The sequence below is a fragment of the Maniola jurtina genome, chromosome 11 (genome assembly GCF_905333055.1).
Source record: "Maniola jurtina chromosome 11, ilManJurt1.1, whole genome shotgun sequence".
Lineage (NCBI taxonomy): Eukaryota > Metazoa > Arthropoda > Insecta > Lepidoptera > Nymphalidae > Maniola > Maniola jurtina.
Window position 1 is genome coordinate 1,612,966 of NC_060039.1, and position 25,327 is coordinate 1,638,292.

Here is a 25,327-nt window from a genome sequence, read left to right on the forward strand (position 1 = left end):
TTATCTCCAAATGACTGATAGAATCAATTGTCCAACCAGATTCTGACTGTTCGAATTCTGCGCATTTGCAAGTTAACTTTTGAGCACATTGTAATAAAAAATTATCAATATCAGTACTTTGGACTATAATACCATATTTAGTACTGAAAGATTTAATAGACTTTTCAAAATTTTTTGGTAAAATATACGAAACAAATAACTCGAAATTTACTTTAATGGCAGTGTGTTTCTTTAGAGATATATTTATGATCTCGCGTGTGGTTTTAAATATTTGTGAAAAAAAACTCTCTGGAACTAAAGTTGTAGAGGTCGGATTTACTTTGTAACTGATTATTCTGTTTCTAAAAGCCGTTTTTATAATTTGCACATTCTCATATCTAGATTGAAATAAACTATTAGATTTATGAGTATTTGTTCTGTTATGTGACGATATAGATGTTTTAACATAAAGGTTACACTCTTTGCAGAAAAACATTTTCAATTTCATAGAATTGCTTATCTTGTTTATCTATTTAGTATCTAGTTTCTCAGTTCTGGTTTTAATATTCTGCGTATAAAAAATCGGTAAGGAAATACAGCTAAATAATAAATCAAGCTATTGGCTAATAAACAGTAAACAGTTATTAATAGAATGGAAGTAATGCGATGTTTCGATATCAACATTCAAACATGTCAAGTATCTAGTTTGTATGGTTCTAGTTTCTCAGTTCTAGATTTTAAATTTTGGATAGTTATGAGATGACTGTATTAAAATAAAGTAATCTAGTTATTTTCAGACAATGTGCAGACTTAGTAAGAGTATAAGGGCTGTAAGTATCACGTTATTAATATCCCAACTTCAAATCTTTCGATATGAACATTTAGACATTTTTATTTAATTTTATATGGTTCTAGTTTCATATGGTTCTAGTTTTTATGTTTCTAGTTTCATATGGTCTAGGCTTTGTATGGTCTAGGCTTTGTATGATCTAGGCTTTGTATGGTCTAGGCTTTGTATGGTTTAGGCTTTGTAATTTCTGTAAAAAAAACACGTTAATTTAATTTTATATGGTTCTAGTTTCATATGGTTCTAGTTTTTATATTTCTAGTTTCATATGGTCTAGGCTTTGTATGGTCTAGGTTTTGTATGGTCTAGGCTTTGTATGATCTAGGCTTTGTATGGTCTAGGCTTTGTATGGTTTAGGCTTTGTAATTTCTGTAAAAAAAACACGTTAAAAAATATTTACAGGCACAAACATAAAGATAGTAATTTAATTGTCATACTTATTATATACAATATGTTGCAGATGAAATATTTTTTGAATTTATTTATGAAAATAATTTCTAAGATTTACAAAATTTAATTTACAAAATTTATCTTAGAAATTATTTTCATTTGCAGGGTATAAAATGGGCTGAATATTTTTTAGTTCAGCCTTACTATCATCAATTAATTTGGTGAGGGACTTCCATACCACCGAATTTAAATCAGTTGCAAGTTTTAGTGTGCAGATGGCATGCTTCCAACGCTCATTGTTCGCGAGTTTCTCCACTTCTTCAGAGTTGTAGACGCGCAGCTCGAAGTAGTAGCTGCCTTTCTTCGATGGGTCTGATTGGGATGTATACCCCGACGCAACGCGCCGACTGAGAAAACTTCTCAATTTCGCAGCGCGCACTGGCTTGCTAGTAGATTCATCCTGAAATTGAAAAATATTCAATTTAGTATCATCTGCGATAATTTCAACTCTCTACCTATTATGGTTCATGAGATAAAGCCCGCTGACAGACAGACGTCCGGGCGGACAGCGGTAGCTTAGTAATAGGATCCCACTGGTACCCTTCGGATATGATCCCTAACAAAATAATAACTTTAACAAACTATATTCATAAATTTATATACAGACCAATTGCCTAACAACATTCTTATTGGGAAGTCTTTTAAAAGCTTTAATCCAATAAAATATAAATAAGACAACTCACCTCAGATTCGGTAATAAACCTCCTCCGCTTAACAGATGGACTCGTAGGTGTATTTGGAGACGTTTCGGGTTCAGATTCCGATCCGCTCGATTCGAACGGATTCTTCGGAGCAGAAGAAGTCACCTCCTTTTTCTTGATCGTCTTCTTCCGCTTCACCTCACGTTTCTTCTTAAGAGACTTCGATGTTGATGGGGGCTGCACCAAAGCGATGGGGTCTTCGTCTTCGTCAAATGGATTGATGAAAGATGAAGAGGCCCTGAAAAACAATTTAAGTAACTATCAACATGAAAACTCCAAATAAAAATTCAATAGGTACCTAGTTGCTTAATTCAAAAATAAACATATAAAATAAAAATACTTACATACTTTATTTCGACTGTTGTTGTCGTCGTATCCAAAACTCGGAAAGAAAGGAATGGTGACGCTTAGGATCGACCTATTTATACGCTCGAATTCTAAAACCTCTTTCATAATAAACGAAATGGATTGAAATAAATTAGATTTAAACATTTGCGCATGTAACTTTAAACACTAAATCATCACAACATAAAACTTATATTTGCGAAAGTAATCAGACTAGATTTATACATTCGTATGAACACTGTCTTACGTATAAATTATTGCCGCATCAGCTATAGGTGTTCGATTTTGAAGCATGGAAGACGCTGTTGTTTATAGTTACGCAGTGAATTGAGATCTAACCGTAAAAGGAATGGTATGCGTCGGACTCGCGATAGTTAAAATGTTAAAAGGTTATACATTTTACTACTTTCCATAGGTAGGTATAAAATTTGTGAAAGGTCTAATAATATTTGCTCCTATTTGATGCTTCAATCTTCTTCCTTGCGAATTTGATTTAAAACTTGAGTGGAAATCCTTTAATTTTCGACGTCAAAAAATATCCTGGATCCGTCTCCAAGATGTGAATTGTCTGTGTATCAAATTTCGGCAAGATTCAGCCGTTAGTCTTTAGTTTAGACAGACGCCTTTTTGCATCACTAATCATACTTATTATAAATGCTAAAGTGTGTCTGTTTGTTTGTTTATTGGTTCGTCCTTCAATCACGTCGCAACGGAGCAACGAATCGACATGATTTTTCGTGGGTATAGTAAAAGAACTGGAGAGATATAGACAACTTTTTATCTCGGAAAATCATAGAGTTCCCGCAGGATTTAAAAACCTAAATCCATGCAGATGAAGTCGTGGGGGCATCAGTGAATTTATTATATTAGTACGCATTGTACGTATTTTTTTCGTCCATTAATCTCTATTTATCAAAGTATTTATAACAATCGAAATATATTTAAATAGCGGGAAATGTGTCTAAATTCATCATTAAAGAATTAATTTTCGATAAATAATAATGTATGATAAGCTTGCACACCTTACTAGAAATCTGCTATAATATATTTTTACTAATAAATCTTTATCCAAAATTCATTGTTTGTAGATCAGAATGGAGTTAATATATCCTAAATATCCTCGCTATGCAACTCAAATCGCAAGATTGCGAAGTTTTGATACCTGGCCTCAAGATTTAAATCAAAAACCTCAAGAAATGGCTGATGCTGGTTTTTTTTATACAGGAGATAGTGATCGCGTGATTTGTTACTTTTGTGATGGCAGGCTCAAAGACTGGGGCATCGAAGATCATCCATGGTCGGAGCACGCACGCTGGTTTCCGTCCTGTCCCTATGTTTTACTTGTGAAGGGTGAAACATACCTACAAAGTGATAGCAAAGATGTTTGTGGTGCATCAAAAGTATCTGAACAATTTGTAAATAAAAATATAATAAGTTCTTTTGCAGACAGAAACATATTATGTGTTGAAAATATTAAAGAAACACTTTGCTGCAAAATTTGTCTTGTAGAAGAAGTAGCTGCGTGTTATATACCATGTGGTCATGCTATAACGTGTACTAAATGTGCTTTATCGTTGGATAAAATGTTATGTCCGATATGTGGAAAAGCAATCGTTAATGTAATACGAATATATTTCTGATGAGCTATAAACATTTAAAGAGTCTACCTTTATCCAACCTATTATAAGTATGCGCAAGCCTCGAATCAATCGATCGAAATTCATACTAATGAATACAGCAATGCCGGATCAAGCAGAAACACGATCAATATACAAAAATAATTTGAGCGCAACAAATCAAATGGTTAACTATGCGAGAGCAAACTTTTAGACGTAAAATTATCATGCATATGGGCTCGTTCGCATTTCTTATGAATGCCGCAGTCTCGTCGAACTCATCGTATTATATCATCCACTGTGCGGTGCGGGCGTATGATATAGGATCCGCAATAACTAGTCATTGAGGATTTTGTCTCACTGTTGATAGTGATTAATTGTTGCTTGGATTTAGGAATACTCCATTTATTTAATGTGTTGTTGTGGACAGTAGCCTACATTGGGGATCCTGTATCAAAATTCATGGGGATTTTGTATCACGGTGAGCGTAGCGAACGAGCGTTAGCGAGAGTGATCCAAAATCCCCATGGATTTTGATACAGGATCCCCAATTCAACACTACTCCTACTTAAGTTTACAGTCCCTTGCAGCTGTAAAGAATGAAGCTTTAGACAACGTAATCAACAAGTGTAAATTAATAACACCCCCGACAAGTGACGGTTACAGTAACTAGAAACGAGTTGATAACTTTCAAACGGCTGAACCGATTTTCTTTGATTATAGCACTCTCGATCAAACCACCTTTCAAACAAAAAAAAACTAAATTAAAATCGGTTCATTAGTTTAGGAGCTACGATGCCACAGATACACACATTAAACTTATAACACCCCTCTTTTTGGCTCGTGGGTTAAAAATACGATAATTTATGCCGCATAATATATTTACACAGTAGTCTGTATATTATAATACTAGCTGATGTCCGAGTCTTCGTTCGCGTGGATTTAGGTTTTCAAAAATTGCGCGAAAACTCATTGATTTCCCGTGATAAAAGTAGCCTATGTTACTCTCCATCCTTTCAAGTATCTCTATGCCAAAAACATAGATTGGTCAGCGCTATATGGTTAGAGTGCAACGAAGACCAATAATAATTAATTTAAGGCCAAAAATCAAGTCGATTGGTTGCTTGGTTAGGGCGTGAAGGTAGGACTAACAAACAAATAAACACACTTCCGCATTTATATCTAATATTAGCTGATGTCCGCGACTTCACCCGCGTGGATTTAGGTTTTAGAAATCCCGTCGGAACTGTTTAATTTTTCGGGATAAAAAGTAGCCTATGTGCTAATCCAGAATATTATTTATCTCCATTTCAAATTTCAGCCAAATCCGTCTAGTGGTTTTTACGTAAAGAAGTAACAAACATACACACACACACACACAAACTTTCGCCTTTATTATATTAGTGTGATAGTGTGAAGTGTGATTTGTTGGATTATATTGTACTTGCTAGATAACATTTTCCCATGGTTTTCCCGTGTTGAAAAATACCCACGTAGGTAAGCCTCATTTGTCTGACGTGTAAATTTCAGTGGTTGTGTGGAAATATCTTTCTTTGTCATTACTTTATAGCAACGTGCGAATACGTTGTCTGTACTCTGCGTATCATTTGTCTTCGTACGTGACGAAACTCTCTCCAGACCTAAAAACGGGTCAATTTATCTTATGCCTTTTTTAACCCTCGACCCAAAAAGAGGGGTGTTATAAGTCTGTATATCTATGGATCTGTCTGTAGCATCGTAGCTCCTAAACGAATGAACCGATTTTAATTTAGTTTTTTTTGTTTGAAAGGTGGCTTGATCGAGAGTGTTCTTAGCTATAATTGAAGAAAATCGATTCAACTCTTTTCTAGTTTTCTTATAGAGGTTTTTGTGTCAGGGGTTTTTTAAATTTTGAGTTATTCTTTAGAGGGTTTGTTTTAGTATTTACACAGATCACGACAGTTAGGGAACTTGTAACAAAACGTCGAGGCTTCGACGTCACTGCCAGGCGTCAAATGTTAGTACATTTGACGCAGGTAGGACTAAAGTAGCCTTATTTTTAACCCCCGACCCAAAAAGAGGGGTGTTATAAGTTTGACGTGTGTATCTGTGTATCTGTGTGTCTGTGTATCTGTGTATCTGTGTATCTGTCTGTGGCATCGTAGCGCCTAAACGAATGAACCGATTTTAATTTACTTTTTTTTGTTTGAAAGGTGGCTTGATCGAGAGTGTTCTTAGCTATAATCCAAAAAAATTGGTTCAGCCGTTTAAAAGTTATCAGCTATTTTCTAGTTTTCTTGTAGAAAAGAAGGTTAGATAACCCTTAGGTTCATAATATTCAAGTGTCAATTGACAAATGTCAAGCTGTCAAGATGGACGTTGCCTAGATATACATAATTATTTATTTGAAAATGATTTGTCGGGGGTGTTGAAAATTTTTAATTTACACTTGTTCTTTGACTTAACGTCACCATAGCCTAATACTTGACATATCGTCGATTCAGACTCAAACCAAGAGTTCACTGTTCACTCTGATATTTATGTTTCAAATAATTCTGAGGAAGGATCTAGTAGCCCAACGCATTATTTTTGTAAAAACCCCTACCATAGTGAGCTTAATGGCAGGGGTCATCATTATACAACTAAGTCGGCGTCGTGAATGTCACTTTTAAAATCCACAGTCCATTTAATATTTTTACACGTTTCCTCTCAGAAGGTTTAGAGTTAGACCATAAATAATAATTATTATCATTAATGAAAAGTGGTCTGAAAATAGTGTTGGTGTAAACTTTTAAGCTTGCAATAATAATAAAATTTAAATTTTGTGGTATGTTTATAAACTTACTTTAAAATAAGTTCAAAGGAAAGTAGCTTTTATATCGAAACGTACGTCGATCTGCTTCTCAAAGTATTATATCTGTGAACTATTCTAATTCGACTAGGTTCTTATCTAAATAAACTTCAAACTAGGGCGTGCACAAACGAGCCACACAATTCATATATTTGGTACGGTGCGGCCGCGAATACATCAGCTTTTTAGCGAACACGAACAAGCTTGCAGTGCTGTTTGCGCGGTGCTCATGTATCTTCCAAGAAAAAAAGATTACCGATAGGTTTCAGTGAGAGAACTACGCTCGCTAGTGTCTGTCGCGTGGTAGTGTGGCTCGTTTGGCCCAAGCCTTAGGGATATGTTTGCGAAGGAGTGACAGGATTTGACGCCGGGATCTCGGCGTGGACGCGTGGGAGGTTCTATGGCGTGGGTGTTGCTTGACTAAGATTATCATAGAAATGGGTATGACACATGAATTTGATATTTATGAGGTTTTAACAATATCTAAACATTTGTAATAATGTTTTAGGTACAGCACTTTTTAATTTTTTTTTTGGATGGCGGCCATTTTGAAATTCGCCATCTTAGTTTTCCTATTATTTGTTGTTATAGCGCCAATAGACGGACACAGTCTGAAAATTTCAACTTTCTAACTATTACGGTTCATGAGATACAACCCGCTGTCAGACAGACAGACGGATAGACGGATGGACAGCGAAGACTTAGTAATAGGGTTCTGTTGGCATATTTTGGTAACGAAACCATAAAAATAACATTACAACTTTACAAAAAAAAAAATACCAGTGATCGTTCACAGGTGTGTCACCTGGTGTTAAGTGATTACCGCCACCCACGAAAGCTTGCAGCACCAGAAAGCTTTGCTGACCTTTAAGGAGTTTGTTGATTCGCCCCTTGAATAACTCCATGTTGGGAATGTAATGGGAACACCGCCTAAGGGAGATTTCACAGTTTGCTATTTTTTGCAAATATTGCCAATCTATACATATAATAAAATTGTAGAAAAGTGGTGTCTGTACAATGGAAATATATAAAAAAAAAGTAGCAGGGGTTGTTATTATATCGATGCCGAACCCGAAATTGTAATTAATTTTTTTTTGTCTGTTTGTCTGTGTGTTTGTGCACGCTAATATCAGAAACGGCTTATTCGATTTAGATACGGTTTTCACTAATATATTCTAGTAAGCTTCACTTAACATTTAGTGTTTATTTCATGTCAATCGGTTCATAAATAAAAAAGTTATGTCAATTTAAAGAATCACGGCGAACATTTTTAACGTACAGAGTACGTACTACACGCCTCGCGCCCCGAAAAGTCACTATTCCACGCGAACGAAGTCGCGGGCACAGCTAGTGTAGGAATATAAAACAAAGCACAACGCCACACAGTGGGAAAATGATGGGAAGCAACCAATAAATGCTTTGAATTAAGACAAAATGCAATAAATAGAAAACTTTAATTTCTAGATGCTGCAGGTTTCAGTATGGCAGTGGAAATAATGGAAAGGGACCTGGGAAACCTTTGCCGGACGTTTTTACGCTAAGTTTAACTTCCAATTATTTCCATTTTATTCCTTGCTTTAGTTCAACATCTACAGAAATTATAGGCCAGGAGAACTGAATGCTTAGAAAATTACGTCTTTTCTTTAACTGACCTACATTTAGAGTTATTATGTTGTGTAGTAGGTAACAAAACAATTGTATTCTAAACAATGAAGCAAAAGGTTAATAGCCTCAAGTTGTCGTGTCGTATGTAGGTCTACAACAGGTATTATTATACAGGACGACTACTGCGACAACACTTTCTCGTTTCTTCTTACCCGACTGCGGCAAAGCAAAAAGGAAGGGTTATGATTTTAGCAGTCTATCTATGTATGTGTGTATGTTTGTATCCAGATTCTGTGTGTTCCACCGTAGCGCCCAAACTACTGGGCTAATTTTGATGAATGAGGTGTCAATCGATTCGTCGTAAAAGTCCGGGTGACATAGGCTACATTTTATACGAAAAAATTGACCTAACGGATGTTACATGAAAAAGTGGGGGTCTCCAAAATTTTTTTTTGCTGTTGTATCGCTTGGGGTGTCAAATGAAATAGGAGAAAATTCTGAGTTCATAAATATAAATATACTACAACATTAAAATATAGTAAACGCCAGAAAAACAATTTTACTGTAATATTTCAGCGTTTATTAACAGGGCTCTCTCCGTCACTCGCTTCATACAATCGTAGTTCCAATTTCATTTGAATATTAAGCAACCAAAGTCCATGAAATTTTGCAGACATTATTCTAGAAACTAATATCTGCGTATATGTATATGTGTGTGTGTATAAAATTGGAACTACGTTTGTATGAAGCGAGTGACGGAGAGACCCCTCTTAACTATATTGGTAATTAAATTACGTTGTTGTTTTTATTTAATTTAAAATGAGCTTAATTCACCACATAACCACACAAACCATAGTTTACTAAAAGTTTACATATATGTACCTACTTACGGCCTTTAACCTCGATAATTTTACGAAGACACAAAAGAAAACAAAAGGGAGATAGAAAAACGTTTAATTCGGTATTCTTTCACGTTATTTTGAAAGGAAAAGCCGCCTTGGGAGCATTACGTTCTGTAATTGAGGAAATCGAGCCCTCGCGCCGGATACGAACATGTAATATGAATCACCTATTTACTGCATAGACTGACGTGATCGTTTTGTGTTTTATCGGGCTTTTTGTCGACCGGGCGCAGTGGTAAGTACTGTGGACTTATAAGTGAGAGGTCCCGGGTTCGATTCCTGGCAGGAGCACTTTGGGACTTTATATTTTTTAAATTGTCTCTGGTTTGGTCTGGTGGGAGGCTTCGGCCGTGGCTAGTTAAGCTACGCCACCAAGTGATTTAGCGTTCCGGTACGATGCCGTGTAGAAACTGATCAGGGTTATGGGTAATAAAACTGCCATACCCCTTCCAAGTTAGCTCGCTTCCATCTTACACTGTATCATCACTTACCATCAGGTGAGATCGCAGTCAAGGGCTAACTTGTATCGGAATTTAAAAAAATACGTTCTGTAATTGAGGAAATCGAGCCTTCGCACCGGATACGAACATGTAGTATAAATCACCTACTTACTGCATAGACTGGCGGATCGTTTTATTGAACGGGACCTGTCTTACACAGTCAATTTGGCTAGACGAATTGATCACCAGCAATTGAGCACCAGAGGAACCACCAATAACCTTTCAGGAATTTGATGAATAACTCCCATGTTGTTGGTACTTATCATTCCGGAAAATCAAAGGGTTCCCATGGGATTTTTGAAATACAGAAATCCACGTTCACGAAGTCTTGGGCTTTCATCTATTTGGTACAGAGATGGCTAGCATCTCCGACTTAGACATAACATGCTTTTTAACCCGGAAAGTTAAGTTTTAAACGAGATTTTAAAAAGTTTAAATCTACGTCGATGAACTGGCGGGCGTTGTCTAGAATATTTGATACACATTATCATATTTATATACCATAGTCATACATATTATAACTTTGTGTTTGATTAGGATTCAACATGCGATCCTTTGACGGTCCAATGGCGATTTTTAAATTAGTAGGGCAGCTTTGAAATTATTGGACCAAAGGAATCAAGCCAAACGGCCAAACCACAGGCAATTTGCAAAAGGATATTGAATTAACCGGATGACTTAACATTTCATTGTATATTAGTTTTCGGAACCATCAATTTGACTGGCTCAGTAAACTGTTTTAATTGTTTATTTAACAGTGAAATTCGGATGTCTGGCAGTCAAATATTTCAATTGTGAGTAGGGTAAAGTCAGGTCGGTATTTTAGGGTCTCTTTACATTTATTCGGTACTCTTTTACTAAATTGATATGTGTGTTATTTTGTTATGCATAAATATTCGTAAACAATTAATGATACTCAGAAGTATTTTATTTTTAAAAAAACTTTCATTGCTAGGCAACTTATAACCGTACGTAGAGAAAACATAGTTCCTAAGATAAGCTCTTCTATATCTAATACCTAGTGTCTAGTGTTAGTGTTTTTTTTTTGCTCGTCGCACCTGCATTCATCATGCAATATAACATGCATTCCGAACCACGCGTTGGTAAAGCCACAACATACCATAAGATAAACTTGTTGTTCTACATGAATGATTTAGATTTTTTCACAAGCTCGGAAACTCAGAGACTCTAATAATATATTCTTGTTAGTAATTATTGTAACCACGAATTTTGTCTAACGAGTGTGTAAAGACCCTTCTGTCTATGTTTTGTTAATGACTAGACAAGCTTGTGATACTTCCGATAGACTGGCAGTTCAGAACATCAAATACCTACAGGAGAAGTTATGTTCATCTGCCCCGGATGCTGTAATGTTCCGCTTAAAATTGAAGTTTCATCTGGTACATGAATTTGTAGTTTTGTTATATTATACTAGCTAATGATTTACTAACTAATTTGACTAAATATTGACTAAATAATTTCAGTGGCTTCACCTAATTCTTGGTTGTAATTTTATGGTGAAACAATAAAAGATTTATTTAGATTTATTATACTAGCTAATGCCCGCGACTTCGCTCGTGTGGATTTATGTTTTTAAAAATCGCGTGGAGACTCATTGATTTTCCGGGATAAAAAGTAGCTCAGGTCACTATCCAGGTCTTTAACTATACCCATCCAAAAATCACATCATCCGTTGCGACGTGATTGAAGGACAAACCAACAAACACAGCTTATCCATCCATCCAATCCAATCCAATCGCATCCAATGAAGAAGTAGACGTACCTACCTAACAGTAGACCTATCTACTCGTGTATAAGAGTCGATTAAATTCTATATGTCCGTACGTTGGATTGAACGTTTTCAGATAATAAGCTTCCAGTTGATCGCGATCCAATTCCAATGATAAGAAGCCACCCCCGGGACCACTAGAGAGAAAGTCCGGGATCAAGATAGACAATTCATAAGGCACAAAACATACTTACGGAACGAAGCGGAGCCAAGGCCCAAGGTGCATCATTAAAAAAAAGTATAAATTCCAGCTCATCTACTTTGACATTATGTTTGAAATAATATGTGTAAGTATCTAGTAAGTATGGTGTAAAATTATTATTGCTTACTTTCCGGCTTTTTTTCTTTTGTATTATATTATGTAGTATTTTAGTCAGATACAAGTTAGCCCTTGACTGCAATCTCACCTGGTGGTAAGTGATGATGCAGTCTAAGATGGAAGCGGGCTAACCTGGAAGGGGTATGGCAGTTTTTATAAAACCCATACCCCTTTGGTTTCTACGTCATCGGTGGGGTGGTAACTAGCCACAGCCGAAGTCACCTACCAAAAAGTAGCATCCTCTGTTTTGGTATTGGGAATATTACTACCAATATCAAACCGATTGTATAAGTATCCAGAATTTTATTAGGTATATGGCGTTTTAGTAGTGCTAAAAATAGCACTACTAAAATTAAATAGCATTTTAGTAGTGCCATAAAAATATATCACTAATAAAATGCTTTATAATTCTAAAAACTATTTTTTCATGAGAGTTTTCATGGTAAAAGGTTTTTATTTGATCCTCTTAATGTAGGTACTAAAATATTGTTATAATATCAGATAGGTAATATCTATTTACTATCATATACGTATTTCGGTCCCTTTCTGGATGGATGGTCAAACATGACAGAAGTCGCAAGGAAAATGGACAGTCCAATATGCTTTCGAAGATTGGCATTATTGGTTTTATATGCCTGCTACTTTGTATCATAATATATTTGGGGAAAACTAAATCTATGTGCTCTATTAAGACATCTTTTCTACTTATTTGTTCTCTAGTGGCCGAAATTAATCAATCTATCTGTTGTCTATCGATAAGTTACTTAGCAAAGTAGTACTGTTATTTTGGAAGACACTTTGTTTAATAATTTAATTACTTAGAAATAATAAACTTTAGACATAGGCATCATTCCCATTAGTATCCATCTAAGGATTAGCCATCTAATTTCCAACTTGGGTCAATGTTGCTCAAATATCGCACTCTAAAAACAGCCGTAGAAAAAGAAAATCCTTTTCAACTGAATCGTAAAATCGAACCACCTAATCTAACGTGTCGTCTATAATATTACAGTGTCCTGCGATTGAATAGTCCAATTTGATCGTTATTCCTTTGCATAAAAGTACTATTTCCTTTGCATTTTTATTAACTCTATTTCATACCCCTTTGAATGGAAACGGTAGAATTTTCACGGTTCTATGCTATGGTTCTATGTATGTAATATTTTTATTGTAAGCAGCTACTTTTTATGCTTTATTGGCTTTGCCAGAAATAAAGGAAGGACTGTCACGACTTCGAAATTTTCTTTTTACGTTTATTTACATCCTTTTATGTTGGAGTTCTGTGCTTTTATGTGTTTACGTCGGCTTCGGCATTTTAGAAACTCTCGCTAGATTGCAAAATACTGATGGCAATTACACTAATATTATAAAGGGGTATTGTTTGTAAGTTTGGATGTAGGTGGTAATCTCCTTTCATTGAAAGATAGCTAGTTACATTATCTTCGAGTGATATAAGCTATGAACTATTTTATCACGCGGACGAAGGCGCGGGCGAAAGCAAGTTGCTGTTAATATTATGTTTGTGATTAATTCTACTTACTTATAAAATGGCAAAAGCAATCATCGGTAACATAGTAGATAGACTAGTCACTAGACCCACAATGAAGTCTGGTCACTCTGACTCGCAGTCTTATCTATCCTACCTCTAAAATGTTTTTGTAAACATGAGAAAAGCCCATGAAAAAAGTTTGTCAGCCTTGGGATGCCCGCTATCAAAACTTCGAAAGTTTATTTTACCTGGCATTATACCAAAAGCGTACTTTTGCTTTTCTAATTTGCCACGGCAATTTGTAATTTAAATTGGTATAACACAAAAAGACGAGGCATTTCATAATTTTCCTTCTGCACTTTGCAATTTAACGTTTGCAAATTACCCACGCCAGTTGTAAGCGGCGAAATTGTACTATTTGCTTACGACATTAAATAAACTGCAGCAAATAAATAAACCTGCCTATTCGTATATATTGCATCTATGCAAATCTTTTTCAAATATTTTTTTTCAAAAACTATAAAAAACTGAATTTTTATAATAATCGATTCGATATTAAAATTGCAAAAAAGATTTAGAAGGAATTATGTTTTTTGAATATTGCATATTGATAGATGGGTAAGTATAGTTTCTAAAGACCTGTACCTACAGATAATCGAGTCAGGGTTTGGAAAATGATCTCAGAAGGTGAGGTCAAAAACATATCGCATCCATTATCAAAACAGTTTTTAAGTATATTCAAATTCCAGAAGCACTAAAAGTTAAAAAGATGTCTAGAAAAATACCTGCCTAACTCGAAAAACAAAGCTATAAGTAATAATATAGTAAAGACACGAAAACCTTTTTGTCGAAGACTAGATTAAGTAGGAATTAGGATCGTCAGAATGTCAAAGGCTACATTTAAAGAAAAAAAAGATAATCGGAAATGGTTGGCGATAAAGATTCAGCATCTAAACGAATACTGTGGCATTGAGTCCCTTTAGCGCTCTAGCATTCAGCCCCTTCATGTTTGCACAAAGGCGAGACTTGTTTGTAATTGAGGAAATAGACCTTCTGAGAAAAGCTTGAATAGAAATTACTATTTTTCTACTCGCCATTTTTCTGTCGTAGAACCGAATGCAAAAAATCCTTTGATAAACAATAGGATGTAGAGTTCGAAAATATGATTCTTTTTACTATATGATGCCTAAGACTAAATCCGCGTAGCTTTAGGTTTTTTTAACCACTGGTGAGACCTTTTTAATTTTGTCTGGGGGTAAAAAGTAGCTTATGTAAAGTAGCTGGAGACGGTTCCAGGATGCAAGCTATCTCTGTACCGTATAATGTAAGTGTGAGTCAGACTCGTCCGCGAGGGTTCCGTAGTTTGTAGTTATTCGGTCAACTAGCATATGCTCGACTTCATCCGCATGGACTACACAAACTCCAAAGTCATGTTTTACCCTCTTAGGTTGAATTTTCAAAAATCCTTTCTTAGCGGATGTCTACGTCATAATAGCTATCTGCATGCCAATTCAGCCCGATCCGCCCAGTAGTTTGAGCTGTGTGTTGATAGATCAGTTAGTGTTGAAATTTCAAATCGATAGCATTAGTAGTTCGATACTGAAGTAAATAGTTGTGACAGATGAGCAGACTTAGCAGTAGCATCATGTAAAGGGTTCTCTTTTACCATTTTGATACCGAACCCTAAAAAGGGTAAGCCAAAATGTAATCTAAAATGTTTAGCAATAAAAAGATACTTACACTCTTTCACCCTTTCGCTTTTATGTTTCCACAAAGGCGAGACAGGCAAATGTCTTTGTAATTGAGGAAATTCTTACATAATATTATACCTATTCTTACATACCTTCGGAATTTTGGATAGAACCTTGAGTAGAAATCATTATTTTTCTTATTCGTTCTCTATAAGTAACTACAAGAAAAACTTTATGGTAAAATCAAACGGAATAATTGTACTTATTCGCTACTGGAAGTTAAAAACGATTATTTTTCATGATAAGCCTGTTATTTCATTTTTGTTATTTCTGTTATTTTATTTTTGTAAACATAATAGGGTAATAATGAGATTATAAAGACATTGATGCAGTATACAAGAAAATAATATTTTTTTACTAAGAGAGTTCGTTTGCCGCTTCTACATTTTAACTGTAAAATAAACTGTTAATAATGTTAAACCCGGGGCCATTTTAGATTAATTAGTGCATAGCTAGCGAAGCCATCGAAATGTTAAATTAATTAATTTTGACTTGTGTTTGGCATACACAGTAAATATTATATATACAGTAAATACATAGTATATAGTTTATTGGTAGGTAAGTGCAGTTCCGATGTTGGCTTAGAGTGTTGCTTTGAACCCATACCAATATTGAAGGACAGAAATTAGAAGCTCCGTAGAAGAACCAACCACTGGCAGCTGACTGAAGGTCCAAGTAGATGCCAACCTTTTTTCAGGGGTCCGTATCTCGAGAGAAAAAAAGGATCCTGTGTGTCTGTCTGTCTGTCGTGTTTGTCAAGACCCGTCGACGGGATCAAAACCTACAGGGTAGGTACTTCCCGTTTACTTAGAATCATGAAATTTAGCAGGGAGCAATGTTTTATATCACAAGTAAAGAGAAAAATCCGAAAACCGTGAATTTGTACAAAACAATTAAAAAGTGTTATTTCTAGTACGATGGAGACATGGCAGACGATGGACTCAACGACAGAGACAATTCTCAATGAAATCTCTTTCTAATATTTCCTGCCGGGCACTGTACTCTGTGATGTTAATTTGGTTATCCAGTAGATGATACCATTGTGTCAGGGAGATCTTTTTTATTCAGATACAAGTTAGTCCTTGACTGCAATCTCACCTGGTGGTAAGTGATGATGAAATCTAAGATGGAAGCGGGCTAACCTGGAAGAGGTATGGCAGTTTTCATTAAACTCATACTCCTATTGATTCAGTCATACACGGCATCGACTTGGAACGCTAAATCGCTTGGCGGCACGGCAAGGCATGAAGAAAAACTTATTATTTCGACTGCGCCACTGTAATATATCGAAGTAAAACGCCGAGTTGCAACAACGGTTTATTATGGACGGCTTACATCAATTGACAGCTACAATATTCTTTCCTAGAATACTCGCATAACATTATAATATACTATAGTGGTAACTACCAGACCAGACCAGACCAGAATTTTTGAAATTATAAAATTCCAAACCCCTGCTGGGAATTGAACCCGGGACCTCCCACTAATAACACCACAGCGCTTACCACTACGCCAGGCAGGCCGTCGAGTATTGAAAAGCGCAATGTTATCAAGAGGCAATTTGTAACAAAAGTTTCTGTGGTAGCGCGACGCGTGGTTAGCCTTACAGCAAATTAAAGCCTCTGCCCGTAAAGCCTTAGCAAATATCGATCAGGACTTGCCACAAATTGGCTTCTAGTTGCAATTTCCCGCAAAGCTTTCAAGTTTCAACTTGTCACTTCAGAACTAAATTGTACTTCAACGGACTAACTTCTAATTGTCGCTTGATTAAGGTTCTATTCGTCAGTTAATATCCTGTAATTAGCTGTACACTCGTAAAGTAGGGCATTCCGAACCAGTGGTAGATGCATTTGACGATTCAAAAGCACTTGTAGAAGTTTATGGAATAAAAAAATTACTTTGACTTTGATTTTGTAGAGCTTTTCAGTAGGAAATCATTAGAAAATGTGCATAGGTTTAGGTTGCCAGACAGCTCCTGGAGCAAGTGCCAATAAGAACTGTACAAAGTTCTAACCCAATCTGATTAACGATGCGCGAACGTATAGGTAGGTGCGTTCGCGCATTGTTATCATCATCACACAACCATTTTTCTTTCCACAAAATACAATATTTACGTAACAAACAGGAATGTCAGCTATATTTCTGCGGTGTCGGGTGTCATGTAATCAAAGCTGCTCTGTAATTCACGGCCGCATCCTTCCCACGAGTAATATTTTGGCGGGAAAATAAATAAATCACAGCAGGATGCGGTAACCCCGTATTATTTATTAAGGTCAGGTATTTACAACTTTATGACTCTATAGTACTTACATCCAAAAGTATTATAAAACTCTATATAGGCAAAGGTATATAAAACAAAATCCTGACTGACTGACTGACTGATCTATCAACGCACAGCTCAAACTATAGGACGGATAGGCTGTTTGGAATGCACATAGCTATTATGACGAAGACATCCGCTAAGAAAAGATTTTTCCAAAATTTACCCCCTTGGGGCTAAAATAGATATACCAAAGTGTAGTTCACGCGGACATAGTCAATATTAAATAAGTAAGATGTTGATCCGTGAATTGAAACAATCAGTCTAGTAAATTAGATTCACTTCACGCGTAAGGTGGAAAATGGAAGCACAAGAGAAACAATAATATGATTTTATTAAAAGGGAAACAAGCTTCCGCCTGGGGCGGACACGCTGAAAATTGTAAAGGCTTTGAGCGAAAAATCAAATGTCGATGCACCTAATCGTGAAAATGTTCAGGCAAGCGCTGACAATTTTTTTATATTTTTCAGGAAACTTCATACCTCAAAATGTAAAAAAGAACCCTTATAAGATCACTTTATTGTCTATCTGTCAAGAAAACCTATAGGGTAGGTTGACCTAGAATCATGTTTGGCAGGTAGGTAGGTCTTACAGCACAAGTAAACAAGTGTAAATTAAAAATTTATAACACCCCCGACAAGTGAAGGTTACAGTAATTAGAAAAGAGCTGATAACTTTCAAACGGCTGAACCGATTTTCTTATTGGATTATAGCTAAGAACACTCTCGAGCAAGCTACTTTTCAAACAAAAAAAAAACTAAATTAAAATCGGTTCACTAGCTTAGGACCTACGATGCCACAGACAGATACACAGATACACACGTCAAACTTAGAACACCCCTCTTCTTGGGTCGAGGGTAAAAATCCAAAAACCGTGAATTTGCGTTTACTTCACAAAAAATAAATTAAAATGTGTTCACGAAAAAATTAAATTACTAAATCACATTAACTTGAAGTAAGTATTCTAAATAACATTTTTAGGTGCGTGTATCTTGTGTGATGCTACCCTTCGTGTCCGACTCGGTTGATCGGTTTTTTAATTGCGGTGTCTTTGTCTAGGCTTGCGCTTGACGACAATCGTGCCTAACAAAGAGCAATAATGAGGTGTAGGTTGGAGCGCGCTTGCCTAGAAGATGCCTATTCACTCCTGCCTTGGCGGTATTCAATAGTCATACTTGGCAGGAAACACAGACACCGGAAAGGCATTCCACGCCCTAGCGTTTCATATCAGAAACGTTGAGAAAAACATTTTGTACGAGTAGAAGGGATGTCGATTTTTGGCTGCCAACGTTCACGGTTTCTCGCTATTTTGTACGGGCTTCCTCTCAGAATTCAGTCTATTAAGGGCCATAGTCTATCATACTATTATTGTAAATTGAACAATTGAAAAGAGCAACCGCCGAGTTTTTTGCTGGTTCTTCTCAGTGGGAACGGCATTCGAACCAGTGGTAAATTATTTGACGATTCAAAAGCACTTGTAGAAGTTTATTTGAATAAAAATCTATTCTATTCTATTCTACTGGCCAAGTGCGGATTGGCAGACTTCACACACCTTTGACAACATTATGAAGAACTCTCAGGCTACAGGTTTTCTCACAATGTTTTCCTTCACTAGTGATACTTAATTGCTCACAATGCACATAGCTACAAAAATCTTTTTATCATTCATTGTCGTGTTATCGTCGGCACAGTGGAGTCCGGGTTCGATTCCTGGCAAAGGAATGTTGGTAATATAATTAATGATTTTTAAATGGTCTCTAGTATGCTCTTATTAGACTTTTACTTCAGCCGTTGCGTTGATTTCAGTAAATTTTCGAAACCTGGAGTAGTAGTATTTTATTTTTATAATATTAAATTGCAAATCGTATATCTTTCCGTCAATTGCTAAAACGATCTAAAACAATAAAAAACATGTTTGTTTATTTAGACTGCAAGATTAATAGATATTTTAATCATTATATAGGAATAATGTAAGTATAAATTGGACAAATAACAAAACCATAATCAAAACTTAACAAGCAATAAATTAAGTAATATCATCCCACATAGGATTATCAATATAAGACGTATAATCAGCAACATCCATTAAATCGTGCAAAGTACCTCCTAATCTCCTCGCTTTATGTAATGATTCTTGATGCATGGTGTACATTCTTCTATATAAAGTTTTCCAGTCTTGACAATCTTTCAATACCGTATTAGAGAAATCCCTTAGAAACAATTTATGCCAAAAACATTCATTATTTAGTAATAAACTTAATTTTGTACATGTTCTGGCAATACTTATGATGTCAGGTACAGGTAAGTACAACAATATTGTGAATATGAGTTCTTCAGGTAAGCCCACCAAACTTGGACTGGGATAACCATAATAGTTCAGTAATGTGCTTTTTAGTGGGTTAATAATTCTGGTTTTAAATGTGTCCGATAGATGTTTTAAGTCGTGAAACATCATTGGAACGGTTGAAGCCTCCATGTCCACTATATAACGGCTCATAGGGATACATACTGAATATGTTTCTGGATTAATGTCACTATGAGTAATAACCGCAGTTATCAGATTAGAAGTTCCGAGTGGGCATACCACTAATTTAATTGAAGTGCCACTAAAACCACCCAGCACAAATGTTAACTCATAAACCCCTGTAGAGATTTTCCATTTGGATAAATATTTGTTATCAATTAGTTGTAAACATTGGGACTCTATTTTGCTATCGACCATCAGGAAAAAACCATTTTCCCACAGTAAAACAATAAGTAAAACAAGAAAAATATCTGCTTGTTCTAAATTAGTCGATTTCTCGTCAGTCCGAATTCGTTTTAAAATATCTTCAAGAAGAGATGGAACTTTCTCTTGGGTACTTTCAGCCAACGCCAAATTCATTGTGGGGCATGATACGCTGCACGATAAAAGAATGGATTTGTACAATTTATTATTGTATTTGAGGTTGTTTACATCTCGGAACAATGAATTACATCGACTTCGATTGTTGACAGTTGGCACTGACAGACGATAGATAATGATAATTTCCTAAGATGTAGTCATGATCATCGTAGATAATTCATTCCACAGACTCCACAGATGATTAAAGGTCATTAATCTAAGAATTTAGTACAGAGATATTGTTCGTGACAGGTCGAGATGGCAATTTTCTAGTGAGGTGACATCACATACCGTATTTTTTTGGCACACAACAAAATGACAGTAAAATCATTACCCAATTACCCACGACTAAAAGCTATTATACGATACTAGCTGATGCCCGCGACTTCGTCCGCGTGGATTTAGGTTTTTCAAAATCCCGTGGGAACTCTTTGATTTTCCGGGATGAAAAGTAGCCTATGTGCTAATCCAGGATAATTTCTATCTCCATTCTGAATTTCAGCCAAATCCGTGCAGTGGTTTTTGCGTTAAGGAGTAACAAACATACACACACACACACACACATACAAACTTTCGCCTTTATAATATTAAGTGTGATAAGAAGAAGAAGAAAATTATTAGCACCTTTTTATTTAAGTAATATTTTATTGATCTTAATCAACATCAAAATGCCCCTCCCCCTGCACGACTTACCTCGTACTCCGATTGTCATGTCGATCTGTCGCGATCAATGGCTTGTATCCTGGAAACGTATTAAAGGATGTATTCGTATGATTAATTTACTATCCCGGGAAAACCAAACATTTCCTATGGGACGGGGTTTTCAAAAATCTAAGTCTAGTCTCTGGAATTCGGATTTTTTTCTTGGCCATTTCGGTCAGGTTGAAAAAATTCTTCCAACCGACTGACTATAATACGGTCGTCTGTGATACCTCAAGCAAAATTTCAGCTGATCACAAATTCGTTATCTGTAATGTGTCAAGCTTAATGGCCGGTTAGGCGATGATAGGGCACGTAATGTGCTGATAGGACATGACCACCGGATTATCCCACACTTAAGATATCGAGCATCTAAACTGTTATCAGTTGCAGTGACCTAAATCAATAAGTCGATTAGGTACACACATAGTACCATCAAAATGCATCAAATCATCAAAATAAATCAGATTTCATCAAAATTGGCTTAGGGGATAGGGACACATTTTCTGATTTGATGATCAACCTATTGCCAGCCCACTACTAAGCACGGGTCTCTACTCAGAGTGAGAAGGGTTTAGCCCATAGTCTGCCACGCGGGCCCAATGCGGATTGGCAGACTTCACACACCTTTGAGAACATGGAGAACTCTCACGCATGCAGGTTTCCTCACGATGTTTTCCTTCACCAGTGATACTTATTTGCTTACAATGCACATAGCTCCAAAAATCTTTTTATCATTCATTGTCGTGCTATTCGTTGTCGCATATACCTAAAAGTTAGAGGTGCGTGCCCGGGATCGAACCCCCGACTTCCGAGTAGGAGCCGGCCGTTCTAACCACTAGGCACTATCGCTTACGGATTTCGAATTTATAATATTGTCATTTTATTTTTGAAAAGTTATCTTTTATTTCTGCGGGGTTGCTTACAACTGCCGCATTTTTAGTAATGAAAAAATTGCGGCAAATGCGGTTAGGTGTTAAAAATTGTGCAAAACAATGTAGAATACCTATACAGCATTGGTTTTATTTATTTTATTTAAATAAATAAAATACAATAAAAATAAAATTATAGAAACCAGCATAATTATAAATTGGTTGACTGCCTATATCACATTAGTAAATGGCAGATCATTAAACATGAGTGCGTTCGGCAATCATTCCAACGAGCAATCATGAACAGATGGTGCCAAATAATAATGCAAGTGTTAGGCTGCTTTACCACCAGAGATGTATGCAGCGGTGATCAACCCCCATCTCCCATGGCCCAACAACCTCGCGGTTCTACCTACTTGCTCTTTGGCGTGCTTTTAGAGTTCCGTACCTCAAAAGGAAATACAAAACTCTTATACCATCATTTTGTTGTCCTTTACCCTTTTACCATCGTACCACAAGATGTCGGGTGGCTATCCTTACGTCGTCGAGACTCCATACACGCACTAGATGTTTTGCGTCATCATTCCTCATACGCATGGCTAAGTTTTAGTACATTTTTCGTCTTCCGTGATCTGTTACCTGCCAATTGCCATTCGTTTATTTAAAGCAAGAGTGAATAGAAATCTTCTAAACAAACACGTCCCATCTTGGGCCGCATCCTTACTTTCTTGATTGTGATCAAGCGTATGCCTAGCTACAGTAATCCATCCATACTTTACTGTACTAATATTATAAATGCGAAAGTATGTCTGTCTATCTGTCTGCTAGCATTTCACGGCCCAACAGTGTAACTAATTTTGATGACATTTGGCACAGAATTAGCTTACCTACATCCTGGGGAAGGACATAGGCTACTTTTTATTCCGGAAAATCAAAGAGCTCCCACGGGATTCTTAAAGGCCCATCCGCTTGACCAATTTATATGAAATTTGGTAAGTACAGTGATAGCTTGAATCCCGGAAATTGATATAGGCAACTTTTTATCCCGGAAAATCAAAGAGTTCCCACGGGATTTTTAAAGGACATAAATCCACGCAGACGAAGTCGTGGGCATCATCTAGTATTACTATAAAGAGGACCTCAATAATAAAAGCGAACGAACGCAAAGTTAACGAAAAGACGGAAACGAACGGGAAGAAACTGAAAAGAGTCGTAGTCGGGATTTAATTTGTGTTTCAAACTTTATCTCCTTTGTATCTGGTAGTCTAGATTTATATCCCGATAAAAACTACTCCATTGAAGGCAGCGAGAACTTCAGATACACCTCAGATGAGATACGATATAAACGAAAAATACTTCGTATAAAGATTTGACCCTCGATTCAACACTCAAGTACGCCCTTATGTAGCCACGGCCTATTTTATCAGTTCCAAATATCGCAATCAATTTTGAATTATAACATCTACAGTTTAAAGTTCATTTTCCGTAGAGCCTGAAAATTCACAAGGCTAGTTAAGAAAAATTGTGTCAGCAATTCAATTAGATAGCCATCGATTGGGGCTAACGAGCTTTTATTTATTGGCTTTATTTGCTTGGAAATTTGTGGTTTAGTTTAAAAATATCTGCTATTTTATTTCCATTTTTAAGGTGCACAGAATGTAGAGGTCGCAAAGAACGTATTCAAACTGTTACAATGGAAAATCCGAAAGGGTTTTTAAAAAAATTTGTTTTACACAGAATAAGATTACAGATTTTTAATACACTTGGAAAAAGACTTGGAATTACATGGAAATTTTAAGAGATGTGCAACCTCTTTGAGTTGTTAGACCGGACTGACTGCATCCACCGGATCCGACACCTGGTCAAGATCGAGTCGCTGCTGGGTCAGCACCCTGGCTTACATTTAAGGGGTGTAACAAAACGTACTATTTATTAATTTTTATTGTACTTAAATTAAATATTCTTTGTAGTAAGACCAACACCATACAAATTCGCCAGAACACACTCCACGCACGTTTCGTTTCGACACCGGAGCATCCTCAGTAGACCTTACAGCGCACAATAGCAAAGTCTACTTGCTTGGTAGCTGGCTTTTCCTGTATGCATAGCCGTGGGAGGGCGGGTGGTGCATGTCGTATGCTGTACGATGTACCATACAGATTTGCCTTTTTTAACGGAATATAGCAAATTAAGCTTTTTTTTTGTATATCATGGACTTCCGCAAAGTAACCCCTGCTTCTATACAAAAACCGGCTAAGTGCGAGTCTGACTCGCGCACTTAGGGTTCCGTACTCGGGTATTTTTTCCAACATTTTGTACGATAAATCAAAAACTATCATACATAAAAATAAATAAAAATCTGTTTTAGAATGAATACGTAAAGCCCTTTCATATGATACGCCACTTGGTATAGTTATCTTACTTTGAAAATTGAAACACATTTTTTTTTAAATGATGTAACCCCAAATTCACGGTTCTCAGATTTATTCCTGTACTTGTGCTATAAGACCTACCTACCTGCCAAATTTCATGATTCTAGGTCAACGGGAAGTACCCTATAGGTTTCTTGACAGACACGACGGACGGACAGACAGACAGACAACAAAGTGATCCCATAAGGGTTCCGTTTTTCCTTTACGGAACCCTAAAAATAATTTACTTTTTACCATGCACTGGTTCGGCATGCGTTACTACCGATTGTTGTCCATAGAGATAGGTAGGCAATGTCCTACAGGTACAAAGTAACAATTTGATTATGCAGTGTTTAGTTAGGTGGGAGGTGATCACATTTCGGCTAAGATTGCATCGGATGCTAATGCCCTAAATTAGCATAAATCACGTTATCGCTACATTCGGGTCACGGAACTGATGTTTGTGATACATTGCTCGATTGGTTGACAAACACGGCCGATTGAATTGTCGAATATAAACCCGCTTATATTCGACAAGATCTACTTGTTTTCAACTAGATGATGAACAACCCGCGACTTCGTCTGTGTGGATTTAGTTTATTTTAATCCAGTGGGAACTCTTTAATTTCCCGGGATAAAAAATTACCGATCTCAATTTCCGGGACGCAAGCTACCTCTGTGCCTTTCATACCTATACGTCAGTTAAACAGGTGGGATTTTAAGAATACCTACCATGGAAACTCTTTGATTTTTTGGGAAAAAAGAAGCCGTGTCCTTCCCCGGGTTGTAAGCTAACACTGTACCAAATTTCATCAAAATTTGTTAAACTGTTGGGCCGTGAAAAGCTAGCAGACAGACAGATAGACAGACAGACACACTTTCGCATTTATAATATTAGTATGGATATCAAACTTGTAATAATATTAATAGACAGCTGTTCGGCGGGAAAGTAGATATTTCATAAAAAGCCCTTCAGAAAAATAAGTCTTATGTAAAAAGTCAGTTAGAGAGTGGGAAA

At 36.4% G+C, this 25,327-nt stretch overlaps 2 protein-coding genes and 1 long non-coding RNA gene across 3 annotated transcripts in view; 1 reads left to right on the forward strand and 2 right to left on the reverse strand.

Annotated features, from left to right (window-relative positions):
• Positions 1-25,327, reverse strand: part of LOC123869315 (gamma-aminobutyric acid type B receptor subunit 2) — a 97,986-nt gene that overhangs the window by 51,936 nt on the left and 20,723 nt on the right. The window lies entirely within an intron of this gene.
• LOC123869318 (F-box only protein 7) lies at positions 19,358-20,430 on the reverse strand. Its single transcript, XM_045912186.1, has one exon. The coding sequence runs from the start codon at positions 20,325-20,327 to the stop codon at positions 19,470-19,472; it is 858 nt and encodes a 285-aa protein (XP_045768142.1). The 5' UTR covers positions 20,328-20,430; the 3' UTR covers positions 19,358-19,469.
• LOC123869320 lies at positions 20,564-25,217 on the forward strand. Its single transcript, XR_006796863.1, has 3 exons — positions 20,564-20,619; positions 23,807-23,810; positions 25,208-25,217. It is a non-coding gene; the product is annotated as an uncharacterized LOC123869320 (long non-coding RNA).